General features: G+C 61.6%; 1 protein-coding gene across 5 annotated transcripts in view; it reads right to left on the reverse strand.

Moving 5' to 3' along the window:
• Positions 1-19,765, reverse strand: part of CBS (cystathionine beta-synthase) — a 31,315-nt gene extending 11,550 nt beyond the window's left edge. For 2 of the 5 annotated variants that reach the window (XM_058296295.2, XM_058296298.2), the window contains exons 1-10: positions 16,416-16,548; positions 13,795-14,011; positions 9,663-9,769; positions 7,177-7,311; positions 6,672-6,751; positions 6,458-6,592; positions 5,492-5,561; positions 4,119-4,210; positions 3,299-3,424; positions 2,087-2,171 (exon numbers count right to left, since the gene is read on the reverse strand). In XM_058296295.2, coding sequence (XP_058152278.1) covers positions 2,087-2,171; positions 3,299-3,424; positions 4,119-4,210; positions 5,492-5,561; positions 6,458-6,592; positions 6,672-6,751; positions 7,177-7,311; positions 9,663-9,769; positions 13,795-14,011; positions 16,416-16,422 — 1,054 coding nt within the window. In that variant the 5' untranslated portion in view covers positions 16,423-16,548. Of the gene's footprint in view, positions 1-2,086; positions 2,172-3,298; positions 3,425-4,118; positions 4,211-5,491; positions 5,562-6,457; positions 6,593-6,671; positions 6,752-7,176; positions 7,312-9,662; positions 9,770-13,794; positions 14,012-16,415; positions 16,549-17,558; positions 17,631-19,638 lie in introns of those variants that run through there. The other 3 variants (XM_058296297.2, XM_058296296.1, XM_058296300.2) reach the window with 3 other exon arrangements.
• Between the last annotated feature and the right edge of the window lie 5,201 nt (positions 19,766-24,966).

Consider the following 24,966-nt stretch of genomic DNA (forward strand, 5'->3'; position numbering starts at 1 on the left):
TCAGCCTGCTTGGCCTTGGGACCTGCTGAGGAAACAGCTGAGGGGAGCCCTGCCCCTCTCCTTCAGGGCGGCGGAGGTCAGAGGGATGGACAGCTCGGCCTCTCCCAGCCCCCCGGACAAGCCTGCTCCTGATTGAAGAAACACGGCCCCCAAACTGTACCTGACCCAGAAGGGGCCAGGGCTGCTACCTGGGGCCCCCCGGCTCCCCACTGGCTGGGGCAGAGGCAGCACCGTCTCCTCGTTTGTGCTAAGCCTCTCAGGGCACCCTGAGTCAGCCGGCGCCAGGGGGGTACATGTGGACTCTCGGGGTCCCCATCCCCACTCCCAGCTGCCTCCTGCCCCAGGGGCCCCCGAGTACAGCTGCTACATGGACCTGACGGGGGCCTTGGGAGCACGGGGCACTTTTGGGCAGCACAGCTGTCCTGACACCCTAATGCTGCAGACACGACGGGATGCAGTTGTCCCACGCATGGGGCCATGCGCCCGGGAAGCCTGCTGGAAACTGCCCACAGGGCCGTGTGCACAGGGAAGCCTGGTGGAAAGTACCCATGGGGCCGTGCGCCCGGGGAAGCCTGGTGGAAACTGCCCATGGGGCCGTGCGCCCGGGGAAGCCTGGCGGAAAGTACCCATGGGGCCGTGCGCCCGGGGAAGCCTGGTGGAAACTGCCCATGGGGCCGTGCGCCCGGGGAAGCCTGGCGGAAAGTACCCATGGGGCCGTGCGCCCGGGGAAGCCTGGTGGAAACTGCCCATGGGGCCGTGCGCCCGGGGAAGCCTTGCGGAAACTACCCACGGGGCCGTGCGCCCGGGGAAGCCTGGCGGAAAGTACCCATGGGGCCGTGCGCCCGGGGAAGCCTCACGGAGACTACCCACGGGGCCGTGCGCCCAGGGAAGCCTCACGGAAACTGCCCACGGAGCCGTGCGCCTGGGGAAGCCTCGTGGAAACTACCCATGGGGCCGTGCGCCCAGGAAAGCCTGGTGGAAACTGCCCACGGGGCCGTGCGCCTGGGGAAGCCTCGTGGAAACTACCCATGGGGCTGTGCGCCCAGGAAAGCCTGGTGGAAACTGCCCATGGGGCCATGCACCGGGGAAGCCTCGTGGAAACTACCCACGGGGCCGTGCGCCTGGGGAAGCCTCACGGAGACTACCCACGGGGCCGTGCGCCCAGGGAAGCCTCACGGAAACTGCCCACGGAGCCGTGCGCCTGGGGAAGCCTCGTGGAAACTACCCATGGGGCCGTGCGCCCAGGAAAGCCTGGTGGAAACTGCCCACGGGGCCGTGCGCCTGGGGAAGCCTCGTGGAAACTACCCATGGGGCTGTGCGCCCAGGAAAGCCTGGTGGAAACTGCCCATGGGGCCATGCACCGGGGAAGCCTCGTGGAAACTACCCACGGGGCCGTGCGCCTGGGGAAGCCTCACGGAGACTACCCACGGGGCCGTGCGCCCAGGGAAGCCTCACGGAAACTGCCCACGGGGCCGTGTGCCTGGGGAAGCCTTGTGGAAACTACCCATGGGGCTGTGCGCCCAGGAAAGCCTGGTGGAAACTGCCCATGGGGCCGTGCGCCTGGGGAAGCCTCGTGGAAACTACCCATGGGGCTGTGTGCCCAGGAAAGCCTGGTAGAAACTACCCACGGGGCCATGCACCGGGGAAGCCTGGTGGAAACTCTGGTCTTTGGCTCACACTAACACACTAGTGTGGGCTCCTCAGTAGCATCAAATGCAGGTTATTAGACCCAACATGTGACGAACAGGGTAGCTGCGTGTAGAGAAGGGCACATGCCAACTCCAGGGTTCCTGCACTTCTCTGTAAACCTAAAACTGGTGTAAAAAATAAAGCCTATTGTGGAATTAGTAATGTCCGTGATACAGCTCCTGGAACACCTGCCAGGCTGCTCCTGCGGCCTCCGGCCCTCACCTGCGGCAGGACCCCCCCCCAGCGGCCGGGCCGAGGAGCGCTCAAGCAGGACGCCGTGAAGGGCCGGGGCGGACCGAGGTCCCTCCGGCGGGGCCGTCAGCGGGGCCTGGGCAGGAGGCGGCAGGGGCAGAGCCCGCGTCCCCGCGCCCGCCCCCCGCGGCCCGCAGGCACTCACCGCACAGCAGCCCCTCCTGCGCAATCAGCATGCGCGCGAAGGTGAAGGCCTCCGCGTCGTTGCTCTTGAACCACTTGTCCACCACCTGCGGGCGGCAGGGCACTGTCAGCGGGTGCAGAGGCAGCTCCCCGCCGGGCCAGGACCCAGGGCTCATGTCTGCACACCCGGGGCTCTCCCCACCCCTGCCCCGGCGCCGTGCGCGCAGAGCGAGAACCCCGGCCAACCCACCGCACGGCCAGAGGCCCCTCGGACCAAAGCCACCCAGAAGGGCCTCGGGAAAGAGCACTCCCCGGGGGTCTCATCTCCCAAGTGACCTGTTATCCCCTGTGCTCCCACTACCACCGGCCACGAAGCTGCATCGCTGGCGGCCACGGTGACTGAGAGCACAACGCAGGGGGCCACGGGGACTGCCCAGCGGGCCGGGGGTGGAGGACGCACTCCTCTCACCAGGCCTGGCTCCCAGCACCACACACCTCACTGCTGTACCAGCACTCGCTTCTCACTCAGAAGCCAACAGCAACGGCTCACGGGGAAGGCTAACCCGGCACCTTCTCCAGGACGGCAAACCCGGCACCATCTCATTAGGAAGGCTAACCCGGTACCTTCTCACTAGAAAGGCTAACCTGGCATCTCACTGGGAAGGCTAACCCAGCACCTTTTCTCTAGGAAGGCTAACCCGGTACATTCCACTGGGAAGGCTAACCCAGCACCTTCAACTAGGCAGGCTAACCCATCACCTCACTAGGATGGCTAACCCAGCACAGCTTCTACTACGAAGGTTAACCTGGTACCTTCTCAAAGATGGTGAACCTAGTACCTTCTACTGGGAAGGCTAACCCGGTACATTCTACTAGGAAGGCTAACCTTCTCACTAGGAAGACTAACCCAGTAGTTCCCACTACAAATGCTAACCTGGTACCTTCTCAAGGATGGCAAATCCAGTACCTTATACTAGGAAGGCTAACCTGGCACCTTCTCTCCAGGAAGGCTAACTCAGCACGCTCCAATGGGAAGGCTAACCCAGTACCTTCTACTGGGAAGAGGAATTCAGTACGTTCCACCAGGAAGGCTAATCCAGCACCTTCTCCAGGAAGGCTAGCTCAGCCCGGGTGGGCCAGCTGGGTGTCACTTTCGGAAGCGAGTCACAGGGGAGTGAGCCCCGGCAGTGGGGCCAGCCGCGCTGCGTCCACTGTGGGCGCCCGGCCCACCTACCGTGCGGTCCAGCACCGTCGGGATGAAGTCGTAGCCGATGCCTTCCACCTCGTACGCCGTCTGCTCCGTCTGGTTGAGCTCCTCGGGCTCCGCGAGGATGGACCCCTCGGGGTCCACGCCGATGATCTGCCCGGAGTGGCCGCCTTAGAGCTCCGGCCCCCGTCTCCTGCCCGGGCCAGGCCGCTGCGGTGGCCCAGTCCCGCCGCTAGCAGGTGCCTGTCGTGACCTCGGGAGAGGCAGGCTGGAGAGCGGCTGATGTGCCCCAGTGCAGCGCCCTGGGAGGGGGCTCCCCAGACAGGCCCACCCCAGGGGGGCATGCTCGCCGGTGTTCATGACCCCCTGCCCATGCCCACTCGCACCCCAAATCCAGGGACCCTTCCGCGGCACACTCAGCCCCAGGCGAGCCCTGGCCCTAAACACGTTGAGGAGCTACACGTGCGGCAGGCTCAGGCCTCGGGGGCGCTGCTTGGGGGCCGCTGATCTCCAGCCCACGCCCACCGTGATCGGTGTGCACCCCGTCTTCCCCCCGCCCTGTGGGGGGAGCCCAGTGCAGATGGGACCTCTTGAGGGTGTTGGCTTAGCCCCGGCCAGCTCGAGAGGGGTCTCAGCCCGGAGCAGGTGCCCAGGGCACAGGACCCTGCCACGCCACGGAGGCGGAGACTCCCGGGCCCCTTTACCTGCGGGGCACACCCGCTGAGCAGCGCTGCTGTGTGAGCCGAGGGTTGGGACCGACGAGGGCCAGCTGGAGGCAGAGGCCGCAGCCCCGGGGCTCGGTGGTGGAGCTGGCGCAGCCCACCTGGCCCAGGAGAGGCGCTCTCACCTTGCATCCAGGGCACTTCTCCTTCAGCTTCCTGGCAATGCCCGTGATGGTGCCGCCCGTGCCCGCCGAAGCCACCAGCATGTCCAGTTTCCCTGGAGGGAGAAGCCGGGCCAGGGGCACGGGCTCACACCACCCCCGGCCGCCCACTGCCCGGCTCTGAATAACGACAGGTGCGGCAAATGCAACTACGTGAAGGCAAGCAGCCAAACTCCAAAGAAAGGCTGAGCCCACCAAAGCAGCCAGCCTCTCCCACAGAGGCAGCCGCTAGCGTTTCTCTCTAAAGCTTTATCTGGAAAGGCAGTCCAGGACCCAGCTCGGGAGCTTGGCCAGGGCTTTCTGTCCCCTCACTGCTTACTGCCTGAATGCCACGTGGCCGCTGAAGTCCCTATTTGTTCACAGATCCTGAAGGACACACTGGGAGAGTGTGCAAGGGCATGGCCCAGGGGAGGATGCAGACCAAGGGGAGGACACAATAAGGAGGGGATGTGGACCAAGGGGAGGACACAGTAAGGGGAGGACACAGACATGGCCCGAGTACAGATAAGGCAAGGACGTGGTTAAGGCGCCGGCCCACTGGCTGCGGCCTGTCGGCTGGGAGGGGCCTGGGAGCAGACCCTTCGCTGTCCCTTCCTACGCTCTTTGCTTTGGAGGACGTAAGTTGAATTAAAAATGAAACAGGCTTGGCAGCTCCACCATGCCGGTGCTCGGTTGTCACGGCAGGCCTGGGCACGGTGGCACCCGCGAGGCAGAGGGGCTGTGTGCCAGGCACGCAGTTCCCACACAGGGGGCCCAGGCGGGCGAGTGCCCGAGACTGGCTCCCGGGCAGGGGACGAGCCATACCAGGCTCCCAGGGGAAAGCGGGGCCCCGGCCATCGGCAGGCAAGACCCCCTCCCAAACGAGGCCCTAGGAGAGCATCACCACCAGCTCCCGCGGGCCTTGGCGCGATGCCTGGGAGAGGCTCCCGGGCACCTCGTGCCTGTACGCAAAGCCCGCTCCTCGCAGCGTCACCCCCGCTCTGGACGTGGGAAAGTTCAGTGTAATTCAATGCCACGTGCGGCTTGAGTCCAACTCCTGTTCAGCCCCAGCCCATCCCAGACACACTGGTACCTGCACACAAGAGCCCCAACAAGGGTGTGGTGTTGACAAACACAGCCTTAGGCAAGGCACGGGCAAAGCGACAAGAGCACGATGGAGGAAGGAAACCAGTCTAGGAAAATGTGCTAGAAAGCTTTTCATAGAGCACCCATTTAGGCTGGGTTTTGAGGTATGAATAGGAGATTACCAGGGAGCTGGTGAGTGGCTTGTACACTCCCAGGCAACTAGGGGTAAATACAACCAAGATGGCCAGAGAGGGCAGGCTAGATGCACACACCGTCACACTGCTGCAGGATCTCCTCCGCGGTGGTGTCGTAGTGAGCCAGGGGATTGCTGGCATTGCGGTACTGTGTGGAAAGGGAGAAGGACTGAATGAGGCCAAGGGCACAGCAGCAGCCGCGGCCGGCAAACGGCTCTGCACACACCGGAGAGGGTGCAGGCGGTCCCGGGAAGAGCGGGGTCAGTCGCAGAGGAAATTTTAGAAACCTCACCCGGCCCAGAACATTAAAACCGGCTCTCGGGAAGTGGACGTGGCTCAACTGATAGAGCGTCTGCCTACCATATGGAGGGTCCGGGGTTCAAACCCAGGGCCTCCTGACCCATGTGGAGCTGGCCCATGTGCAGTGCTGCTGTGTGCAAGGAGTGCCGCACCACGCAGGGGTGTCCCCCGCGTAGGGGTGCCCCACGCGCAAGGAGTGTACCCTGCAAGGTGAGCCGCCCTGTGTGTAAAAAGCGCAGCCCGCCCAGGAGTGGTGCTGCACACACAGAGAGCTGATGCAGCAGGATGATGCAACAAAAAGAGATACAGATTCCCAGTGCCACCGGCTAATGCAAGCGGATGCAGAAGACACACAGCAAATGGACCGAGAGAGCAGACAATGGGGAGGACCGGCAGGGGCGGGGGGGAGAGAGAGAGATAAATAAATAAAACCGGCTCTCAAGCAGGTGCAGTTTCTGGATTAACCGGAAGTGGACGTGTCTTTCCACTGCCCGGAGCCTGCAGGGCCTTGGGGGGAGAAGCCCCTCCGGGCCGACACTGGACGCTCTGAGCGGAGCGAGCTGGCATGGCCGGCCCCCCCACGGCTCCCTGCGCCGCCAGGCCCCACGGAGGACCCGGCCAGGCCAGAGGCCGGCCGACCCGCCCACGGAGCCTCCGACGCCCGTTTGCAGCCCCAGCCCCTGGCAGACATGCCCCCCAGGAAATCCCCAAGCCCATCTCGCCCCAGGGCCCGGCGCCCCTCACCTGGTCCAGGATGTGGGAGTTGGGGATTTCGTTCTTCAGCCTCCACGCCACGCCCACGTGGGACTCGGGGGAGTCGAACCTGGCGCTGGTGGGCGTCCGCACGATCTCGGCCCCCAGGGCCCGCAGGACATCCACCTGCACCGAGGCAAGCTGCATGCCCGTCTGCCCGCCAGGCCCGTGCGGGCCCCGCCCCGGCCCCCCGGCCCCGGCCCACCTTCTCCAGGCTCATCTTCTCGGGCATCACGATGATGCAGCGATAGCCCTTCACGGCGGCAGCCAGGGCCAGCCCGATCCCTGGGGGCGCACGCAGAGGTTGGGGGGCTGCGGCGCCCCCGACCCGCACCGCCTGCCCGCAGCCTGGCCCCCGCCCGAGCGCCGGCCCCCGGGGAGGGGGTGCCCCGAAGAGGGTGCCCTGGGATTCCCAAAAGGCACAAGGCGTGCCCGCCCCGAGGGAAAGTGCGGCGGCAGAGCACCGGGCACGCCTGGCAGCCACGCGCTGGGCTCCGTGGGGGATGCGCGCAGCGGCCATCACGGCCGGCCCCGGGCAGCTCCTTCCATGCGGGACAGCCCTGGCCGGACCCAGAGCCGCGACGGGGCCCTGCCGCGGGGAGCACGGGGAGCAGGGGGCCGGGCGGGGGCCGGGCGGGGGCCGAGCGGCGGCCGAGCGGCGGCCACCAGCCAGCGCGCGGGGAGGGCCCTCGCGGCCGGGCCCCGCTCACCCGTGTTCCCAGACGTGGGCTCGATGATGGTGTCCCCCGGCCTCAGCGTGCCGGCCCGCTCGGCGTCCTCCACCATGCGCAGGCCGATCCTGTCCTTGACGCTGCCGCCCGCGTTGAAGAACTCACACTTGGCCACTGGGGGCGGGGACCAGTCACGCGGGGGAAAGGGGCCCCCACCCCGCCACGCCCTCCTCCCACCCCGAGACGCCCCGGCACGCGGGGACAGGCTGCAGCCCCCTCCTCCCCCCACCTCCCAAGCGCGTCCCCCCAGCCCCTGGCCGCATTGCCCCCGCTCCCACTGTGGTCCACAGGGTGGCTTTGTGGGGGGCGGCACCCCAGGGGCCCCCACGGCGTGGTCAGATGAGGGTGCCCCCACACCGAGCTGCACGCTCGGCCTGGGCTTCCTGAGGCACCCCTCACCCCGACCGGGACCCCAGGGCCCCTGGGCCCAGCGGGGCTGCTGGAGACTCTGGCGCCAACACCAGGACGGCGCTCCTGTCGCGGTATAAACGTGCCGTGTGATTTCCTCGGGGGGACACGGCTGCAGGACCGGGTGGGCCCCCCCATGTCCCCTGCCCCCTGCCACGTGCTTTAGAAACCTCACCACGAGGGGCGGCGGGCTTGGCCCAGTGGTTAGGGCGTCCGCCTACCACATGGGGGGGTCTGTGGTTCAAACCCCGGGCCTCCTTGACCTGTGTGCCACTAGGCCCATGTGCAGTGCTGATGTGCGCAAGGAGTGCCCTGCCACCCAGGGGTGTCCCCCGCGTAGGGGAGCCCCACGCTCAAGGAGTGCGCCCCGTAAGGAGAGCCGCCCAGCGCGAAAGAAAGTGCAGCCTGCCCAGGAATGGTGCCACCCACACGGAGAGCTGACACAACAAGATGACACAACAAAGAGAGACACAGATTCCCGTGCCGCTAACAACAACAGAAGCAGACAAAGAAGACGCAGCAAATAGACACAGAGAACAGACAACTGGGGTGGGGGGGGAGGGGAAATAAATAAATAAATCTTAAAAAAAAAAGAAACCTCACCATGAGACAGTCCCCACCTCCATGCCCCAGACCGGGTGCAAGTGGAGGCGCAGGGTCCCAAGGGCCCGGCTGGTGTTGCTGTCCCACAGGAAGTGGGACACAGGTGACAGGTGGGGCCCCGCCGCCCACGCTCTGAGCCCTGCTTGTCCCTCTGCGCAGCGGGGACGCCGTGCCCCACCGCAGGGCCCGGGCAGCAGGCGGGCTTAGCTGCGCGCCAACTGCGCGTCCTATATGCTCTCCGGGCGGGGGGCTGTGCCATTGCAAACTCCGCGCCCCCCACCCTGTGGAGCCCATGTGGAGGGGGCAGATGACAGCACCCACACGGCACTCACTTAGAGGCTTGCTCTCCAGGGGCTGGGAGGGGCTGCCCGGTCCCTCCCCTGGCTGGCGCCCCCCAGCTCTCACGGGGAGCCCCCCTCTGATGCCCTCACCTGTCTTGGCCTAACGGGCACGTAGAGTAAGACTCCTGAACCAAGTGACGGCTTCCTGCCCGGGCGGAACGGCGCCTCCGGATGCGCCCCAGTCCTGGCCCTGAACCCTCCGCGGTGGCACCCACCGGGCGCCACGCCGCCCTCCTCAGCCCCCGCCCTGCGGTCCCGGCACTGTGGCCCAGGTGCCAAGGAAGCCTGTAAGGGCACGACTCGGAGGTCCCCGCACGGAACCGTCCAACAAATCCGCGGCGTTGCAGGCGGCGGGCAACCGTCTCCCCCAGACGGAGCGCCCTGCTCCTGCTGCCCCTTGCTGCCCCCACACCGGGCCGGCCCCCACCCAGGGCTCGGTGCCTGCGCTTCCCCGGAGAGCAGCACCCTGCCTGAGCCCCAGGCTCCTGGAAAGCAGCAAAACCCTCTTCTGCCCTGCTCGGGGGGCACGGCAGCCGGCAGAGGAGCCACGTCCCACAGACCGGGGAGCCTCACGGTCTTCCCCGGTCACCAGGACCTGGCGCGACAGCCGCTTCCCTCATAAATGACTGGCTGAGCCGCTGCCCTCCCCGCCGGCTGGACCCAGAGATAAAGGCTCTGCTCGGGGGTGACTGGGACCAGCCGATTACGAAAACAGCCCCAACTGCAGTGGCCCGGCTCTAACTGCCGAGCGGGGGACCTGGGCACGAGCCCTAGAGCTCAGCACTTGGGTGGGGTTTGCCCGCGATTGTCTGGAACCTTCTTTCCCAGCTCTCTCCGCAGCTCGGCCTGGAGAGCCTGGCCTCAGCTCTGAGGCCACCTCTTCCCTGCCCTCAGCATCACCACTCAGACATGCCCCGTGCGCGCCCCTGAAAGGCTCTGCGTTAGCGCTCCCTGGCTTCTGGGCTGACTCCCCTGCACCCACACCCACCCCTACCCCTACCCAGGGCTTGTCTAAGGGGTCCCTCACTGCACCCCCGGGCCACCAATCCACCGCTGGGCCGGCACAGGCCTCCAGCGTGTCCACAGCCCCAGGGCCGGGGCCGGGGAACTCACAGAGCTCACACTTGAGGCCAAAGTTCTTCCCAATCTTGTTGATTCTGACCATAGGGGTATCCCCAATTTTCTTCAGGATATCTGGTAAGATTTGAGGGTTTTTTGACCTAAAAGAGAGGAGTTCACAATTATTCAGAAAAACAGAAACAACAGAAAAAAAAATCACAGCACCAGTCTTAGCAGTCCTGTGCATTGTTTTAAATAATGCAAGGCTCAGAGAACTGGCTTCAACAAGGGGTCTTGGGGGTGACCCCACTATCTACGCATGGGGTAAAATGCCACAGTGCTACACACACACAGTCACACGCACGCGTGTAAAAACTGCCAAAAACCAAATAATGCCTGGACTTGGTTAACAGGGTTGTACCAATCTCAATTTCCTGGATTTGGAAATGGGCTGTTAAGATTCTATCATTGGCTGAGTGGGGTAAGTCCAATAAACCAGAGTGTAGGAGCTGCAAGTCTGTTGAGGCCCAGGGCCTGGCTATCACATGGTCAGTCCAGAGATTCAGGTCCCCTGGTATACATTAAACCCCAATACCAATGGGAGGAAGAGATGTGATGTGGAGGTATTTTCGGGACTTGGAGTTGTCCTGGGTGGTGCTGCAGGGACAGTTACTGGACATTATATGTCCTCCCATGGCCCACTGGGTGGACTGTGGGAGAGTGTGGGCTATGGTGTGGACCACTGACCATGAGGTGCAGCGGTGCTCAGAGATGTATTCACCAAGTGCAATGAATGTCTCATGATGACGGAGGAGGTTGCTGCTATGGGGGGAGGAGTGGTGGGAAGGGGTATATGGGAACCTCATATTTTTTTAATGTAATATTAAAAAAATAAAGACAAAACAAACAAACAACAAACAAACAAACAAAAAGATTCTATCATTGGGAGTTTAGGGCCTCGCTGTGTTATTTTTACATCTTGAGTCTGACATTTTTCCACGTAAAAAAGTTAAAACAAACTGTCCACTGCGGAACAACAAACTAAGCTGCCAGGCAGCAAAGGTGTTTTATTTGGGGTTCTGAATTGTAATTCGGGGAACACAGATTCACGTAGCGGCCCACATCGTGTCCATCTTGGCATTGACAGGCCAGGGTTTCTGAAGAAAAAGAGATTAGGCAACTTGGTGGCTATTTGGGGGCTCCAATTGTCCTTCAGTTTAGACAAACTCCAAGATGACCTCCCAACCCCATTTCAAATATCTTAGCCCTAGCAACTCTGCTTTCTTTCTTTTTATAAAACCCTGGCTTCAAGACGGCAGCAGCCGGCCCTGGTCCAGCTCATCACTAACGAGGAACTCAGCTGCTTTCACCTGTCAGCATTTGGCCGCTGAGCTACCTCCTTTCCTTTACTGCCCTTGGATCAAAAGGTGGTGCAGGGAAGTGGATTTAGCTCAATGAATAGAGCATCCGCCTACCACATGGGAGGTCAGGGTTCAAACCCAGGGCCTCCTGACCCGTGCGATGAGCTGATGTGCGCAAGGAGTGCCCTGCCACGCAGGGGTGTCCCCCACATAGGGGAGCCCCACATGCAAGGAGTGTGCCCCGTAAGGAGAGCCGCCCAGTGCTAAAAAAGCACAGCCTGCCCAGGAGTGGCGACACACACACAGAGAGCTGACACAGCAAGATGACAAAAGAAAACAGAGACACAGATTCCGGGTGCCGCTGACAAGAATACAAGCAGACAAACACATAGCAGATGGGCAGAGAGAGCAGACAAGTGGGGGGTGGAGGTGGGGAAGGGGAGAGAAATAAATCTTAAAAAAAAAAAAAAGTATTTGAGGGGAAAAGGGAGTGCTTTTTTTTTTAAAAAAAAGGGGGGTGCAGACCCCAGGGCAGAGGGCTGAGTGGAAGGGCAGGGGCTCCCCAGGACCCTGTCTGGCCGCCAGCCCATGGCAATCACTTCAACAACAGGCCAGATGCCTGGCATTATACAGAAAATGTCAGGACAGGTCCTGTAAGAACGAAGACAGGGGCTGTACTGTTTTTGCCCAGGGAGGAGGGGTCAGGAGACCCCAGATGGGCTTCTTTTCCACAGACCACCTGTGTGCACTCACACTCCAGTGAGCGGCCTCCAGCGGTCCTCCTTGCCGGACAAGATGGGGGACAGGTGACAGGCTGCGGGAGAGGCCGGTCACCCGGCATTCACAGGTGTGCAGACTGAGAAAGGCAGTTTCCTGGCATGACGGAAGGAAGCTCGTCCAGGGCATTATGCCAATTCCACGCTCCCGCCCTCTGTGCCAAGGGCTGTGCTTGGCAAACGCGCACCAAGGAATCTGTACAACCAGTCTCGGCCTCAAGAAACCCAATCTCTTCGTGGCACCAGTGTATTTATAGTTTACCACCCCAAGGTGCTCAGACTTTAGTGAGCTTCCGAATCATGTGCGGAGGTACATGTTTCTTCAGGTACCTTCCCTGGGCCGCACTCCCCAGCTGGTCCTGAGGAGCAGGTGCTTTCCATGGTGGGAGGGGGCGGGGGCACAAGGAGGACCCAAAGCGGCAGCCACGTGGAGGAGCCGATGCCAGACCCAATTCCACCCACCCAGGTGGCAGAGACACCCAGAGATCCAGAAAGAGGAGCAGGGGGAGGGAGGGGCAGCGAGGGGAACCACGAAGAGGGAGGAGCAGGGGTGCAGGGGGCGGACCTGTGCCAAGAGGCAAAAGGTCCTTGCTGGAGGGAGTCGGGGAGTCTAAGCGCTGGATGCTGGGGTTTGGCTCATTAACGCAGAGCCGGGGATCTGCGCCCCAACAAGGGGGAGGCAGGGTTAGCAGACGCTGAGTCACGCTCACCCAGGGGGCATCGTGGCGTCCAGCCACAAGGGGACTCCCAGGCAGGGGGGCTGGGGCCAATGAGGAGCCATGGGAGGAGGCCAGGAGGACCCCTGACCCAATAGAGAATAGCAGGGGCACCCCTCTTTCTGGAATTCCCTTCCTCATTTGCTACCATGGCCGGGGCCCCTGGTTATCCAGGTGTCGGCTCCGAGACACCCTCTCCCCAGTCACCTGCCTCGTCCCCTGCTCGAGCTGCTCCAGGTGCTCTCACAGCAGGAGCCCCTGGCCGTCCGCCCGCAGGTGACCTTTGCTAGCTCCCCTCCTGGCAGATAAACCTCCAGTGCGACTTGGGGGCGACTGGGCGGAGTTAGTCCTCCAAGTTTCCAGACCGGAGAGGAGCCGCTTAAGGGTCTTTGGATGGATTAATTGGGCTGCAGGTGACGGCACCTGCATTGCACCCCCCCCCCCCTCACAGTCACAGCCCCGGTGCAGGGTGGGGGGCGCTGAGAACCGTTTGAGGTTCAGATCCTCTGGGTGTATAAATGACCATTTCTTCTATTGGCTCCTCACCCCTAGTTCTTATTTTTAAACGTGAGCCCTCTTGGAAATGTTGGGTGCTTGCACATGAACTAAGGATCAAGCGCCTAAAACACTCAGTGTTTGACTTATTTGTTCTACTTCCACAGGACGATCCCCAGGAAATAACCCAAGATAACCCTAAGATGGAGTGAGCCCAATTTAAGGTTCCTGGCAGGGAGGGGTTTTCCCACAGAGTGCATCTCCTGCACCTGCAGCAGAGCAGGCGTGCAAGAGAGATGCGCTGGCCGAATGCAGGTGGTGGTACCAGGTGCAGCCATTTGCTGTCAGTTACAGTCATTTAACGAGATGCCCGCAAACATCCAAATACCGACAGAGGGCTGGGCACATCGTGCTTTATTCCACCCACGAAAAGAGCCCAGTGTGCAAGCACACGGCTGGCGACCCGAGCCAAGCAGAAAGCCGGGCCACGGGACGGTTCCTGAGGACACACTCCCCTCTGCCACGCTCGGCGGCCAGGCACACCTAGAACGCTCAGCTCTACCGTCCCCAAAGCAGGGGACCCGGCGCCTCCCTCGTTTCTCCAGCAGCCCCGGCTCTTGCTACGGCCGAGACCAGCTGGGGCGCCTCCGAGCCCCGTCCGCTCACCGACAGAGTGCCCCCCGCCCCAGCTCTCCAAGCACCCGGGGTCACTGGACAAGAGGGGCGACCAGGCGCGTCGCACAGCGGTCACGCGGCGCCGTGGCTTCTGGGACATGGGCCCTGCCCTTGGGCGAACGTGGAGGAAGGCGAGCACGCCGGGCGCCGGCAGGGGACTTACAGGGCGGTGTGGTGGTGCGGCGACTCGGCCGCCGGCCGGCCCAGCTGCCAGGCACACCTGCTCGGGGCGTCCGGCCGGATCCACAGGCGCTCCGTGGTGTCCTGGGCCTCCGTGGGGTCCATCTCCGGGCCCCCTCTCCCCGAGGCCGCGTTGGCGAGGTAGGGGCACCGCGCGGCCCTCTTTGCCGCCGGGGGCGTCTCAGAAGGCATGCTGGCACCTGCAGGGGAAGGCGTCGGCTCAGCCGGGCCCAGGTGTCCGCGGAGAGGCCTCTGGCGACTTCTGCGGCTGGAAGAAGGCTGCTTCCCTTTCCCCAGGCCCGCCTGGGTTTGGGATCCGCTCATTCCCACGAGCCCAGGATCTTAAAGCAGAAGCAAATGGGTCAACAAGGAAAGACCGGAGCGAGCAGGGCACACGGGCACGGCCCTGCCTGGCGCGGGCCACCGGCCTCCTCGGGGACCCCGCATGCTGGCCCGGCAGCCACCAGCGCCCACCCACCTCCAGCAGGGCCGACCCTGGCCTCGGGCCCTCTCTGGCCTCCTTTGATTTCCCACACCCAACGGGAAGACCAGGCCACGTCCAAGCACCCCTGGACTCGGCGACTGCCCGGGAAAGGACGCGTTGAGGTGGGGGAGGGGCCTCGCTGGCCGGGTCTCTGTCCCCAGGGCCCAGGAATGTTCCCTCTCCCGGCACAGATGATCCTGGAAGAGCTGGGGGGGGGGTGTCCAAGGCCATCCCAAGGTCAGGGTAGGAGAGGCGCAAGAGACTCAGACGGCTGTGGCGGGCTTCGAGGGCGGATGGGGCCGCGGGCCAAGGCGCGTGGGCGGCCTCAGGAGCTGGCGGAGGCTGGGAAATGGATCCTTCCCAGGGCCTCCCGGAAGGACCAAGCCCTGCCCACCCCTCGAAGTCCGCCCAGTGACAGCCACTGCCGACCACCAGCCTCCACGCCGTCAGAGAATGCATCTGTGTTAAAGCCACCGAGGGGGGCGCAATTCGCTCTGGCAGCAACACTGATAAGACGCCCCCAGAAATCTATTCCGCGGGGGTGTCGGCTGAGCCCTGAGCCTGTGGGGGCAGGACGAGTGACCCTGGCCAGTGCAGCCTGGACTCGGTCTACTTGGGACACCCAGGAGCCCCGTGCCAGGCAGGACTTGGCGCTGTCGAGCAGGTGCTCTGGAGGTGGCTCCCCCGAGGGGACTCCCGGCCCGTGCTCCCACACCCTCCTCCCTCCTGGCTGTGCCGAGACCCTCCTCCAGGGCTCTGCACTGTCCCTGGGCTGGGCCAGCCCCACTCCCTCATCTCAGATAAAAGAGAGACCAAGGAAACAAAGACAGCCTGGCCCCCAGGACAGGCCGTGGCCCAAAAAGGGGGGCCCCTGGGCTTTCCTGCTCCAAGGTCCCTGCCGTTGGTCACCTCTCACCCACCCAGGAAGTGGCGCCGCTGGGCTGCAGGTGCTGTTCTGGGCAGGAGGGGCAGGAGTGGCCCTGTCTTTAGGAAGCCACCACCCCAGAGTGAACAAAGACAAGAAAGCAATCAACGAGCAAACAGCTGTGCACCACCTGCCCCGTGGGTCGGGGTTGGGAGCAAACTTGGCATCGCTCCAAGGCCAGAAAGCTGGCCGGGCAGCTCCAGGGGCTGCTGGAGGGGGGTGCTAGTGCCTTCACCCCAAGCTGCCTGACTCTGCCCTGGGGAGGGCAGGAGGGTCCGCGGGCGGCCCGGCAGGCGGGGCTGCGCACTACCCAAAGGAGGGCCGATGTGGGGCATGCCCTGGCTGGAGAGCGCAGGGCGGCGCTGGGCGTGCGGTGAGGACGTGGCCCGAGCGGCCAGGTGGGTAGCGGGGCCCCTTCGGGGCTGGGAAGCCTGGGGCAGGCACGGAGTTCGCAGCGAGGAAAGCAGGAACTCCACTGCGGCCGCCGACCTCCAATGCGGCAGCGTGAAGTCACAGCCGCTTGCTGGGTGTCCCAGCCGAGATGCCAAGACGATGATGAAGAGAAAGGCAGGTGCATTCCGAGGCCAAGGGCTCCGCGGGGTTGAGGCTAGAGACACCACTTGGCTCGCAAACCCCCTCCGCCATCCATTCACACGGCTGCCCTCGAAGGCCCAACTCACCCGGAGAGGCACCTGCACCACCTGTCCCATCACTCACAAAAACTAGAGTCCTGGACAGGTCAGCTCCTGATCATGAGAATTTAACGGCACAGAGCCCTGAGCGCAGAGTGGGGTGGCGGCGAGACGCATGGGGTGTGCAGACAGGAGGCCTGTATGGAGAGCCCCCCCGCCAGCAGCCTCCCCCCCGCAAGAAGCTTCACCTTGTACGGCAAATGTGCCACCTCCAGTTGGGAGAAATGACAATAGCCCCCCATGGGGAGGCGTGAGGGTCAACTGCACCAGCCCACAAGATGCAGGTGGCACCGCGCAGCTCGAGGGCTCTTCCTGCAAAGGGCAAGCCCAGGCTGGCGGCTGGACTGGGGGCCGGGTCAGCAAAATGTGCAAAACTCAGCGAAAAACTGGGAGCTGTCAGACTCCAGGTAGGACCTCTGTACAGGGATTTGAAACTGCCACGGAGGAGTCACCTAGCTTCTAATCCAACAAAAAGAAAATTGCCCCCGTGACACTAAAATCACCTTCCATCGGTAGTGGACTCTAAGAACCGAGCATGCCATCTCTAGAGTAGGAGAGAAAAAGCCACGGGTGCACAGAACGTGTCCTCGAGCTGCAGTGGGGGCCCCAGGGGGTGGCCCCTTCCTCCTAGAATTCAGCTCTGGAAAAGCCACCGCTTGTCTATTTTGAAAGTCTCTGCTGTGGACAGTGGGGGGGCTCTGACACGCTGCAGGTGCACCTGAGCCCTGTGGGGGCTCCAAGGCCGTCACAGAGAGGAGACACCTGAGCACCGTCCCAGCCGAGAGGAGCCTGCGGGGACGACTGAACGTCACACGGCGCCCTGGACCGGCTCCTGGAGCAGAGGGACAGTAGGGAGAACCAAGGCAGTCTGGATGAAGTGTGGCCCTCAGGCAACGACGATTACCAGCTCCGCTTTAACTGTCACAGACGTGCCCCAAATGTGAGGTGTTAATGATCAAACCGGGAAATCTGGGGGCGGGGGGCAGTAGGTGGCTTCTCAGGACTGTCTCTTCCATTTCTCTGCACATGGAGAGCTGCCCTCCAAAAGGAAGTCTATTTTGTTGAAAAAGTCTCCGGAGCCCTCCGGGTTTGAAAGGTGCCCACGAGGAGTTTCCAGGAACCAAAGAAACTCAGGGTGGTCTCCGAGCGCGGCCCCCACCGCCCAGCGAGAGGCGCCCGGGTGCCCACCAGCCCCCAGCCCAGAGCCCGGCGGCGCAGGCAGGGCTGGCGGCGAGCCAGGCGCGCGCTCCCGCGGCCCGCCCCCGCGTCGGCATTCACGCGCTGGTGGCTCGCCAGGCGGGGGCGCGCGCCTTCCCCGGCAGAGCCCCACCCCGCGGCCCCAAGAGTCGCTAGATCTGGGGTGGGGTGGGGATGTTTCAAGGGTGGTCTCACCGACCCCTGTGAGAATCAGAAGGCTCTGACCCTCTCTCCGAGAAAGACGCACCCATTTTCGGGGCCCCCATCCCCCGGAAGCCACCCAAGGGTGTACCACGCCTCTTACAACCCCCGCCGCGCGCGGACCTGCACCGTCCCTGCACCGCGCGCCCCGGGGGCCAGCGGGAGGGCTCCCTGCCCCCGCCCGCCACGCGCTCGGGCGGGACTGGGGACTCGCGTGGGGGCACGGCTCCTCAACTTGGTCCACTTGCCTCTCTCTGGCTTCCTCCAGGTCCGGGGCTACCAGGAAGTCAGGTCGGAATAGGGCGAGGTCGCCGTAGGGTCTAAAGGTGAGGTGGGAAGCTCGCTGGGCGGCCCCGCTCCTGGCTCCCGGCGGCGACAACGCCCGGCGGCCCGACGCACGTACGCTACCGCCGCCTCCCGAGCAGGCCCCGCGGAGGAGGCTCACCTGGGCAGGCGGCTCACCTGGGCTGGCTCACCCGGGCAACGGCTCACCCGGGCAGGCGGCTGACCTGGGCAGCGACTCACCGGGGCAGGCGGCTCACCCGAGCAGGCGGCTCACCCGAGCAGGCGGCTCACCTGGGCAGCGGCTCACCTGGGCTGGCTCACCCGGGCAGGCGGCTCACCCGGGCAGGCGGCTCACCTGGGCAGCGGCTCACCTGGGCTGGCTCACCTGGGCAGGCGGCTCACCTGGGCTGGCTCACCTGGGCAGGCGGCTCACCCGAGCAGGCGGCTCACCCGGGCAGGCGGCTCACCTGGGCAGCGACTCACCTGGGCTGGCTCACCCGGGCAGGCGGCTCACCTGGGCAGCGGCTCACCTGGGCTGGCTCACCTGGGCTGGCTCACCCGGGCAGGTGGCTCACCCGGGCAGGCGGCTCACCTGGGCAGCGACTCACCCGGGCAGGCGGCTCACCCGAGCAGGCGGCTCACCCGAGCAGGCGGCTCACCCGAGCAGGCGGCTCACCTGGGCTGGCTCACCCGGGCAGGCGGCTCACCCGGGCAGGCGGCTCACCTGGGCAGCGGCTCACCTGGGCTGGCTCACCTGGGCAGGCGGCTCACCTGGGCTGGCTCACCTGGGCAGGCGGCTCACCTGGGCTGGCTCACCCGGGCAGGCGGCTCACCCGGGCAGCGGCTCACCCGAGCAAGCGGCTCACCCGAGCAAGCGGCTCACCTGGGCAGCGGCTCACCTGGGCTGGCTCACCCGGGCAGGCGGCTCACCCGGGCAGCGGCTCACCCGAGCAAGCGGCTCACCCGAGCAAGCGGCTCACCTGGGCAGCGGCTCACCTGGGCTGGCTCACCCGGGCAGGCGGCTGACTTGGGCAGCGGCTCACCCGGGCAGCGGCTCACCTGGGCAGCGGCTCACCTGGGCAGGCGGCTCACCAGGGCAGGCGGCCCGCTCCCAGCACGCGTTAAACTGCAAGATCTTGGGGCGGTCGCTTCGCGCCAAAGCGTGCCCTCTACACCCCGCACGCACGCTCACAAGCCGGCCCCGAGCCGGGCAGTTAGAGCCAGTGGTGCGACAGTGGTAAACCCCTCTTTTAAAGTGGGAAGTTTCAGGTGGGAATCGAGACCCTGCCTAAGATCTGGGGACCGCCCGGCCCCCGGGCTTTCGGAAGGCACACTTCGGGACAGTTTGGGACAACCGCCCCCGCCCCCACCCCCGGGAATCCTTGGAGACCAAAAGTTTTGCGTTGTCGTCCCTTCCCCCACCGGGGCCCTCATTCCCAGCTCGGCCACTCGGCCTCGACTTGGGTCGGGGAGTGGGGGTCTCAGGGCACCTCCCCTTCTCCCCCCCCCCCCGCCTGAGACCGCGCCGGGGGCTGGCCCCCGCGCCCCGCGCCCTGCGCCCCTCCCCCCGCCCTCCTGCGCCGCCAGCGCCAAAACTGCAGCATTTACCCCGTGAAGAGGAGTGGTTTTGCGAAACAGCCCAAGTCCAGGCCAAAACGCAGCGAAAAATCGTTGCCGCGCAGCTTCCAAAATTTTCCACCCCGGGTCCCAGCCCGGTGCTCCCGGCTCGCGGCAGCGGGACTTGGGGTGGGGCCTGGGCCATGTGGACGCTCAGCCACCTGCTTTGCGGAGATCCCGACGCGCGCGGGCGGGGGTGGGGGGCGGGTCGGGAACCTGCGGGGTCACCCTGGGGTGCGGGCCGCGGGGACTCGCCGGGGGCCGCCCGCACAGGCGGGACAGAGGCTGCGAGAGCCTGTCCCCCCGCCGCGTCCAGGTGGCGATGATGCAACTCCGGCGGGCCGCGGGGGGGGGGGGCACCCCGGCCCCGGGACCTGGGAGGGAGAGCCGGGAGGGCGGCCTGGGCGAGCGGGGTCCGGCGCTCACCTGGATCGAGACGCGCCAGGCAGGGGGGACCCGGTTCCTCCGCGCGCGGCGAGGTGGCGTCCCCGAGAGCTGCGCGGCGACTCGGGGACCCCGCGCGGGCCTCGCCTGGCTGCGGCTGCAGAGATCGACAGCGGGCGGCAGGCGATTGGCCGAGCGGCGGGGGCGGGGGCCGCGTCCCGCCAATCCCCACCCGGCCGGCGCTCGGCCCCGTCCCCTCCCCTCCCCAACCACCCTACCCCTCCCCACCCCCCGCCGAGCCCACGCCCCCACCTCTGGGCCCCCCCCGCCCTGGGATCCCCGACAGAACCCGGCCCCGCGGGCACCTGCCGCTCCCGCTGCCCTGCTCGGTCCACTGCTCGCGTTTCCGGCGCTTGCTAAATATTTGTTCCTCGGTTCAGAGCACGCAGCCTTAAGAGGCGCAGGCCTCCTCGGCCCCGGAGAGCCCGTGCTCAGCAAATAGTTGTCGATCGCTGTGGGAGACGTCGATGCTAGTGCCCTGGGGTCCCAAGGGGCTCGCAGGAAGCTTCTCTTAGGAGGTCCGACTCCAGGGCCCGCAAGGCCTTCCCGCACGCGCCCGCAGCCGCCCGGTGCGCGGTGCACGTGGTGTGCGGTGAGCGCCGGTGAAGCTTCTCAGGACTGCGCTCCCCGTGGCGCTCCTTCAGCTCTCAGAGTGCGCAGCTCTCCCCCTGCCCAGCTCCCCTGACCTCTGGGCTCTACCCTCCCCACTGTGCAGGCTCCCAGAGTCAGGCGAGCCGGCTTCGGGACCCCCGGCCCCCGCCCGATCCCTCCACCAAGCAGCCGGGCCTCCGGAAGCTGATGGGGCCAGGAGGGCCGCGGCCAGGCGAGCCCCTGGAAGCCCTGGGCATCCTCCCGGAGGTGGAAAAAGCCCACGGCTGAGAGCAGTGTCCTGACGCTCGTGCGTCTGGCATTTTGTAGCGCTGAGGTTTCCCGTGGGTGAGTGGAGAATCCCTGCTCTGTGGAGGACCCCAGACTTTCTCTCCCTTTCTTTCTTTCTCTGTCTCTACCTCTCCTTCTCTCCCCACCTTTCTCCCCCCTCTCTCCCTCCCTCTCTCCCTCTCTCCCTCTCTCTCCTTCTCTCTCCCTTCTCTCTCTCTCTCTCTGTCTCTCTCCCTCTCCCTCTCCCTCTTCCTCTCTCTCCCTCCCTCCCTCCCTCCCTCTCTCTCACACACACACAAACACACACACCCTTAGGTGTGGGCACCGGTGAATGCGCTGAGTTACTGTGCCAAATATCTTGTGCTTCAGCTTCCTCCATCAACTAATCACCTGGCACGGACCATGTGCTGCGCATTTGTGCACGCCACAAGCTGGCAGGCTCTCTTCTGGTGCTTCTATTCTTTGGGGGGGGGGGGGGGGGAGCCGATGGACAATGGATAAGGCTTAGTAAACAAACAGACACATAATAAAATTCCCACTAGAGTTGATATGAAGAAAAATGAAGCCAGTAACGTGGGGAACAGGGAGGGAGGAATGGGGGAGCAAGTGCCAGGTCAATTGACTAGAACAGTGCCTGGATAGGTGGCGTTTGGGCAGGGCCCTGAGGCTGGGGGAGGAGCTTCAGAGCTGAGAACTGAGAGTTTCAACTGCAAGTGCTGGGGCAGGAACAAGCCCAGGTACTTTCCTTCCTTGCTGGTGGGAATGCAAAACGGCATGGCCACTTTGGAAAACAGGCTGGCAGGTTCTTACTAAGACAAACATAGTCTTAAAACAGGCAGGTGGGGGGAGGGGCAGCAGAGACCCGTGTAGGGCCTGTGGCCTGAGGCCAGGGGTTTGGGTTTTAGCCGGCGTGATGGGAGACATTGCAGTATATTCCTGAATGTAGTCTGATATATATATTTAACTTTGACATAATTTCAGACATAGTTTCATAAAAGTGACAAGAACAGTACAAAAAATTCCCGTATACCCTTCACCCAGATTTCCCAAACGTTAAATGCCTACATTTGCTTTAACCTTCTCTTTCTACATAAGATAGTTTTTCCTGAACCATTTAAGAACAAGTTGCAGATATGCTACTACTTCACTCCTAAATACTTCAGTATGTATTATTTTCCAAAACCAAGGTGAAAACAATGATCTAATTTACAAACTTTATGCCCAGTTTGCCAATAGTCCCAATAATATCCTTTATAGCAAACCCTAGACCATGTACAGCGGCATCTCTTTACTCTCCTCTCATGTGTAACAGCTCCTAAGTCATTCTTTGTATTTCAAGATCCTGACATTTTTGAAGCATGCAGGCCAGATTTGTTGTAGAATGTCCTTCAGTTTGGATTTGTCTGATGTTTCCTTGTGAAGCAGTTTTGGAAGGAGGATGGTGAATTTGTGTTGGTTCATCAGATCCGGAAGCCGCTGATGTGTTTGTTTCATTGCTGGGGATGTTGACCTTGGTCCCTTGGGAAAGGAGATGTCGGTCAGGCTTCTCCACTGAAAAGTTAGTATTCTGCTCTTTGTAATTAAAAAGTATCTTATGGGTAAGCGCAACTCCTCTGATGAACTCCCAACTCATTTTGAAGTCTCTTAGCCATATAAACTCATTTGTCTTTACCATTTCCCCCTTTTATTCAAGGTCTTTTTCTAGTTGCATCAGCCAGCTGGTGATTGGCAATAATCCCTCGGTGCCAGGGCAGCTCATCCCCAGGAGTCATGTCCCATTGCACTTCTATGCTGAGTTTGACTTAGAGAGTGGCCACATTTGAGCAAGATGGAGGCTCTCAGGAGGTAACTTAGGCACCTTGCAGCTCTAGGCCTAGTTGAAATTTCAAGTACACAGGCTCATTAAGTATAGTCATCATATCAAGGGCCCATCATTGCACCATCCTTCTTCACTGGTCTTTGCCATTGCACTTGGGGGGTTGTTGCTGTTCCATTGGGTAATGTGACAGAGCTCCCCTGGCTGGGAACTCAGCACTCCCTCAGTTGTCATTTGGAACTGTAACTATTATGAAAATATCCAACATATATCCAAACATTTTTAGGTACCTTATATACATGCCCTGGAGAACTCCCTCCCAACCATGTACCCCCCATCAATAACACCCCACACCAGTGCTCCTCTTCTGCCATATTTGAACCCCTCTGTGATCCAAAACTTCTTCAAAAATATATTGCCAAATTCAATAAGGAAATGAAATAGTAATGATAGGTTTAAAAATTAGAAATAGAATACATAATAATTTAGAAAAAATAAAATAAATTAAAAAATAAATTTGGGTATTAAAGAATGAAAAATATCATAAAACTTTGTTTCTGATGTTTTGCCTTTCCTCAGAGGGGTCATGCTTATGCATATCTCAGAAGGATCCCAGAGACAGCCAAAGTAGATACAACCCCAGGTATTGGTGCTTCTGAGGGCTATGGAGACACACAGGTTCTACAGTCATGGCAGATGGCTCTGGAGTTCAGTGCCTTGCCAGTGGGCCCTGTTTTGGAATTTGTGCTCCTGAGTGTGATGGAGTTGGACTCAGATGTGACCTTTCTAACCATGCCTTTTCTGTCACTTTTACTGAACCTGTGCTTGGCACTGGGGTTGGTATATACTCAAGAGACCTGAATCTCTGGACTGGTCATGTGCCAGCTGGGCCCTGAGCCTCAGCAGAGTTGCATCACCTACTCTCCGATTCGTTGGACTTAACACTGTTCAGCTAACAGGGAGGTGAAGATGGTCAATCACCACACCAGGGAACTGAGAGTGCCTACAACTGCAAGCAGGAGAATCATGTCCATCAGCCATTTGGGATCTAAGCCCCCTGTCAATTTAGAGGTGGAGTGGACATCACCATCCCAGGGTCCACAGGATGTAGGAATAAAATGTGAATTAGAGTGGATTTGCTGATATTCTACTATAGAACTATTGTGACTCTAGCAATGAAAGAAATTGTGTCATTGATGTAGAGACCGTGGCCATGGGAGTTGCTGAGGGCAGGGAGAGGGAAGAAGATGTGGGATATTTTCAGGTGTTTTGGGGACTTGGAATTGTCCTGAATGATACTGTAGGGACAGATGCTGAATATTATATATCCTGCCATAACCCACTGAATGGACTGGGGGAGAGTGTAAACTACAATGTAAACTCTAATCCATGTGGTGCAGCAGTGCTCCAAAATGTATTCACCAAATGCAATAAATGTGCAACTCTGATGAAAGAGGTTGTTGATGTGAGATGAGTGGGGGTGGGGAGTGGGGTATATGGGAACCGCTTTATATTTTTTAATGTAACATTTTATGTGACCTATGTATCTTTAAAAAGAAAAAGACAATTTTAAAAACTTGCCAAAAAAAAAAAAAAGGTTCTTGGGAAGCAGATGTGGCTCAAGTGATAGAGCTTCCGCCTACCATACGGGAGGACCTGGGTTTGATCCCTGGGGCCTCCTGGTGATACAGAAAAAGAGAAAGCGTGCCCATGTGGCGAGCCAGTGCCCGCGTGAGTGCCCATGTGAGTCACGCATCAAGAAGATGATGCATCAAAAGAGAAAAAAGGGGAGAGTCAAGGTGAAGCACAGCAGAAACCAGAGGCTGAGGTGGTGCAATTGACAGGGAACCTCTCTCCCCATCAGAGGTCTCCTGGACCAAATCCTGGCGAATCCTACAGGAGGGAAAATCAGAATAGAAGACAACACAGACAGCAAAAACAGCAGGGTGGGAGGAGGGGAAGGGGGAAAAATAAATAAATCTTTAAAAAAAAAGTCTCTTATGGGGAGATGCTTTGAAACTATATAAATATCCTGTTACTTCTTAAAGTTTCACCCTAGAGTTTTAGCATCCAGTGATGATTTGTCAAAATTGATTTTTATTAAGATCGTTGTCCAGTTGTGATTTTTCTGATTCCATCCTTTCTTCTACACTTAATTTCTGGCATTTGACTGTACGAGTTTCCTTTTTCCCTACTTATATATTCTCGTATCAGTGTGGATTCATAGATTTCTTTACAATAGTATTTCATATTCACAGAGTTGTGTAGCCATTACCACAATCTAATTTTCACCTGTTCCACCTCCCCCCGCCCCCCCGATAAAGCTCTGTGCTCATTAGCTACAGCAGAAACCACGCAATGGGTTGGCCTGAACAACGGGAATTTCTTGGCTCACAGTTTGGGCACTAAGAGAAGTCCAAGTCAAGGCATCGTCAAGGTGATACTCTCTTCCTGAAGACTGGCATTCTGGGTTGGCTGCTGGCCACTGCTTGTCCTTGGCTCCTCTGTCACAAGGCAGTGCATGGGGCCCCTCCTGGCCCCTCCTGGCCCTTCTGCTCTGGTTCTGTTGACCTCCAGCTCCGGGCTGCTTGCTCTGGCTTTTGTGTCTCTCATTT

This window comes from Dasypus novemcinctus, chromosome 4 (assembly GCF_030445035.2).
Source record: "Dasypus novemcinctus isolate mDasNov1 chromosome 4, mDasNov1.1.hap2, whole genome shotgun sequence".
NCBI lineage: Eukaryota > Metazoa > Chordata > Mammalia > Cingulata > Dasypodidae > Dasypus > Dasypus novemcinctus.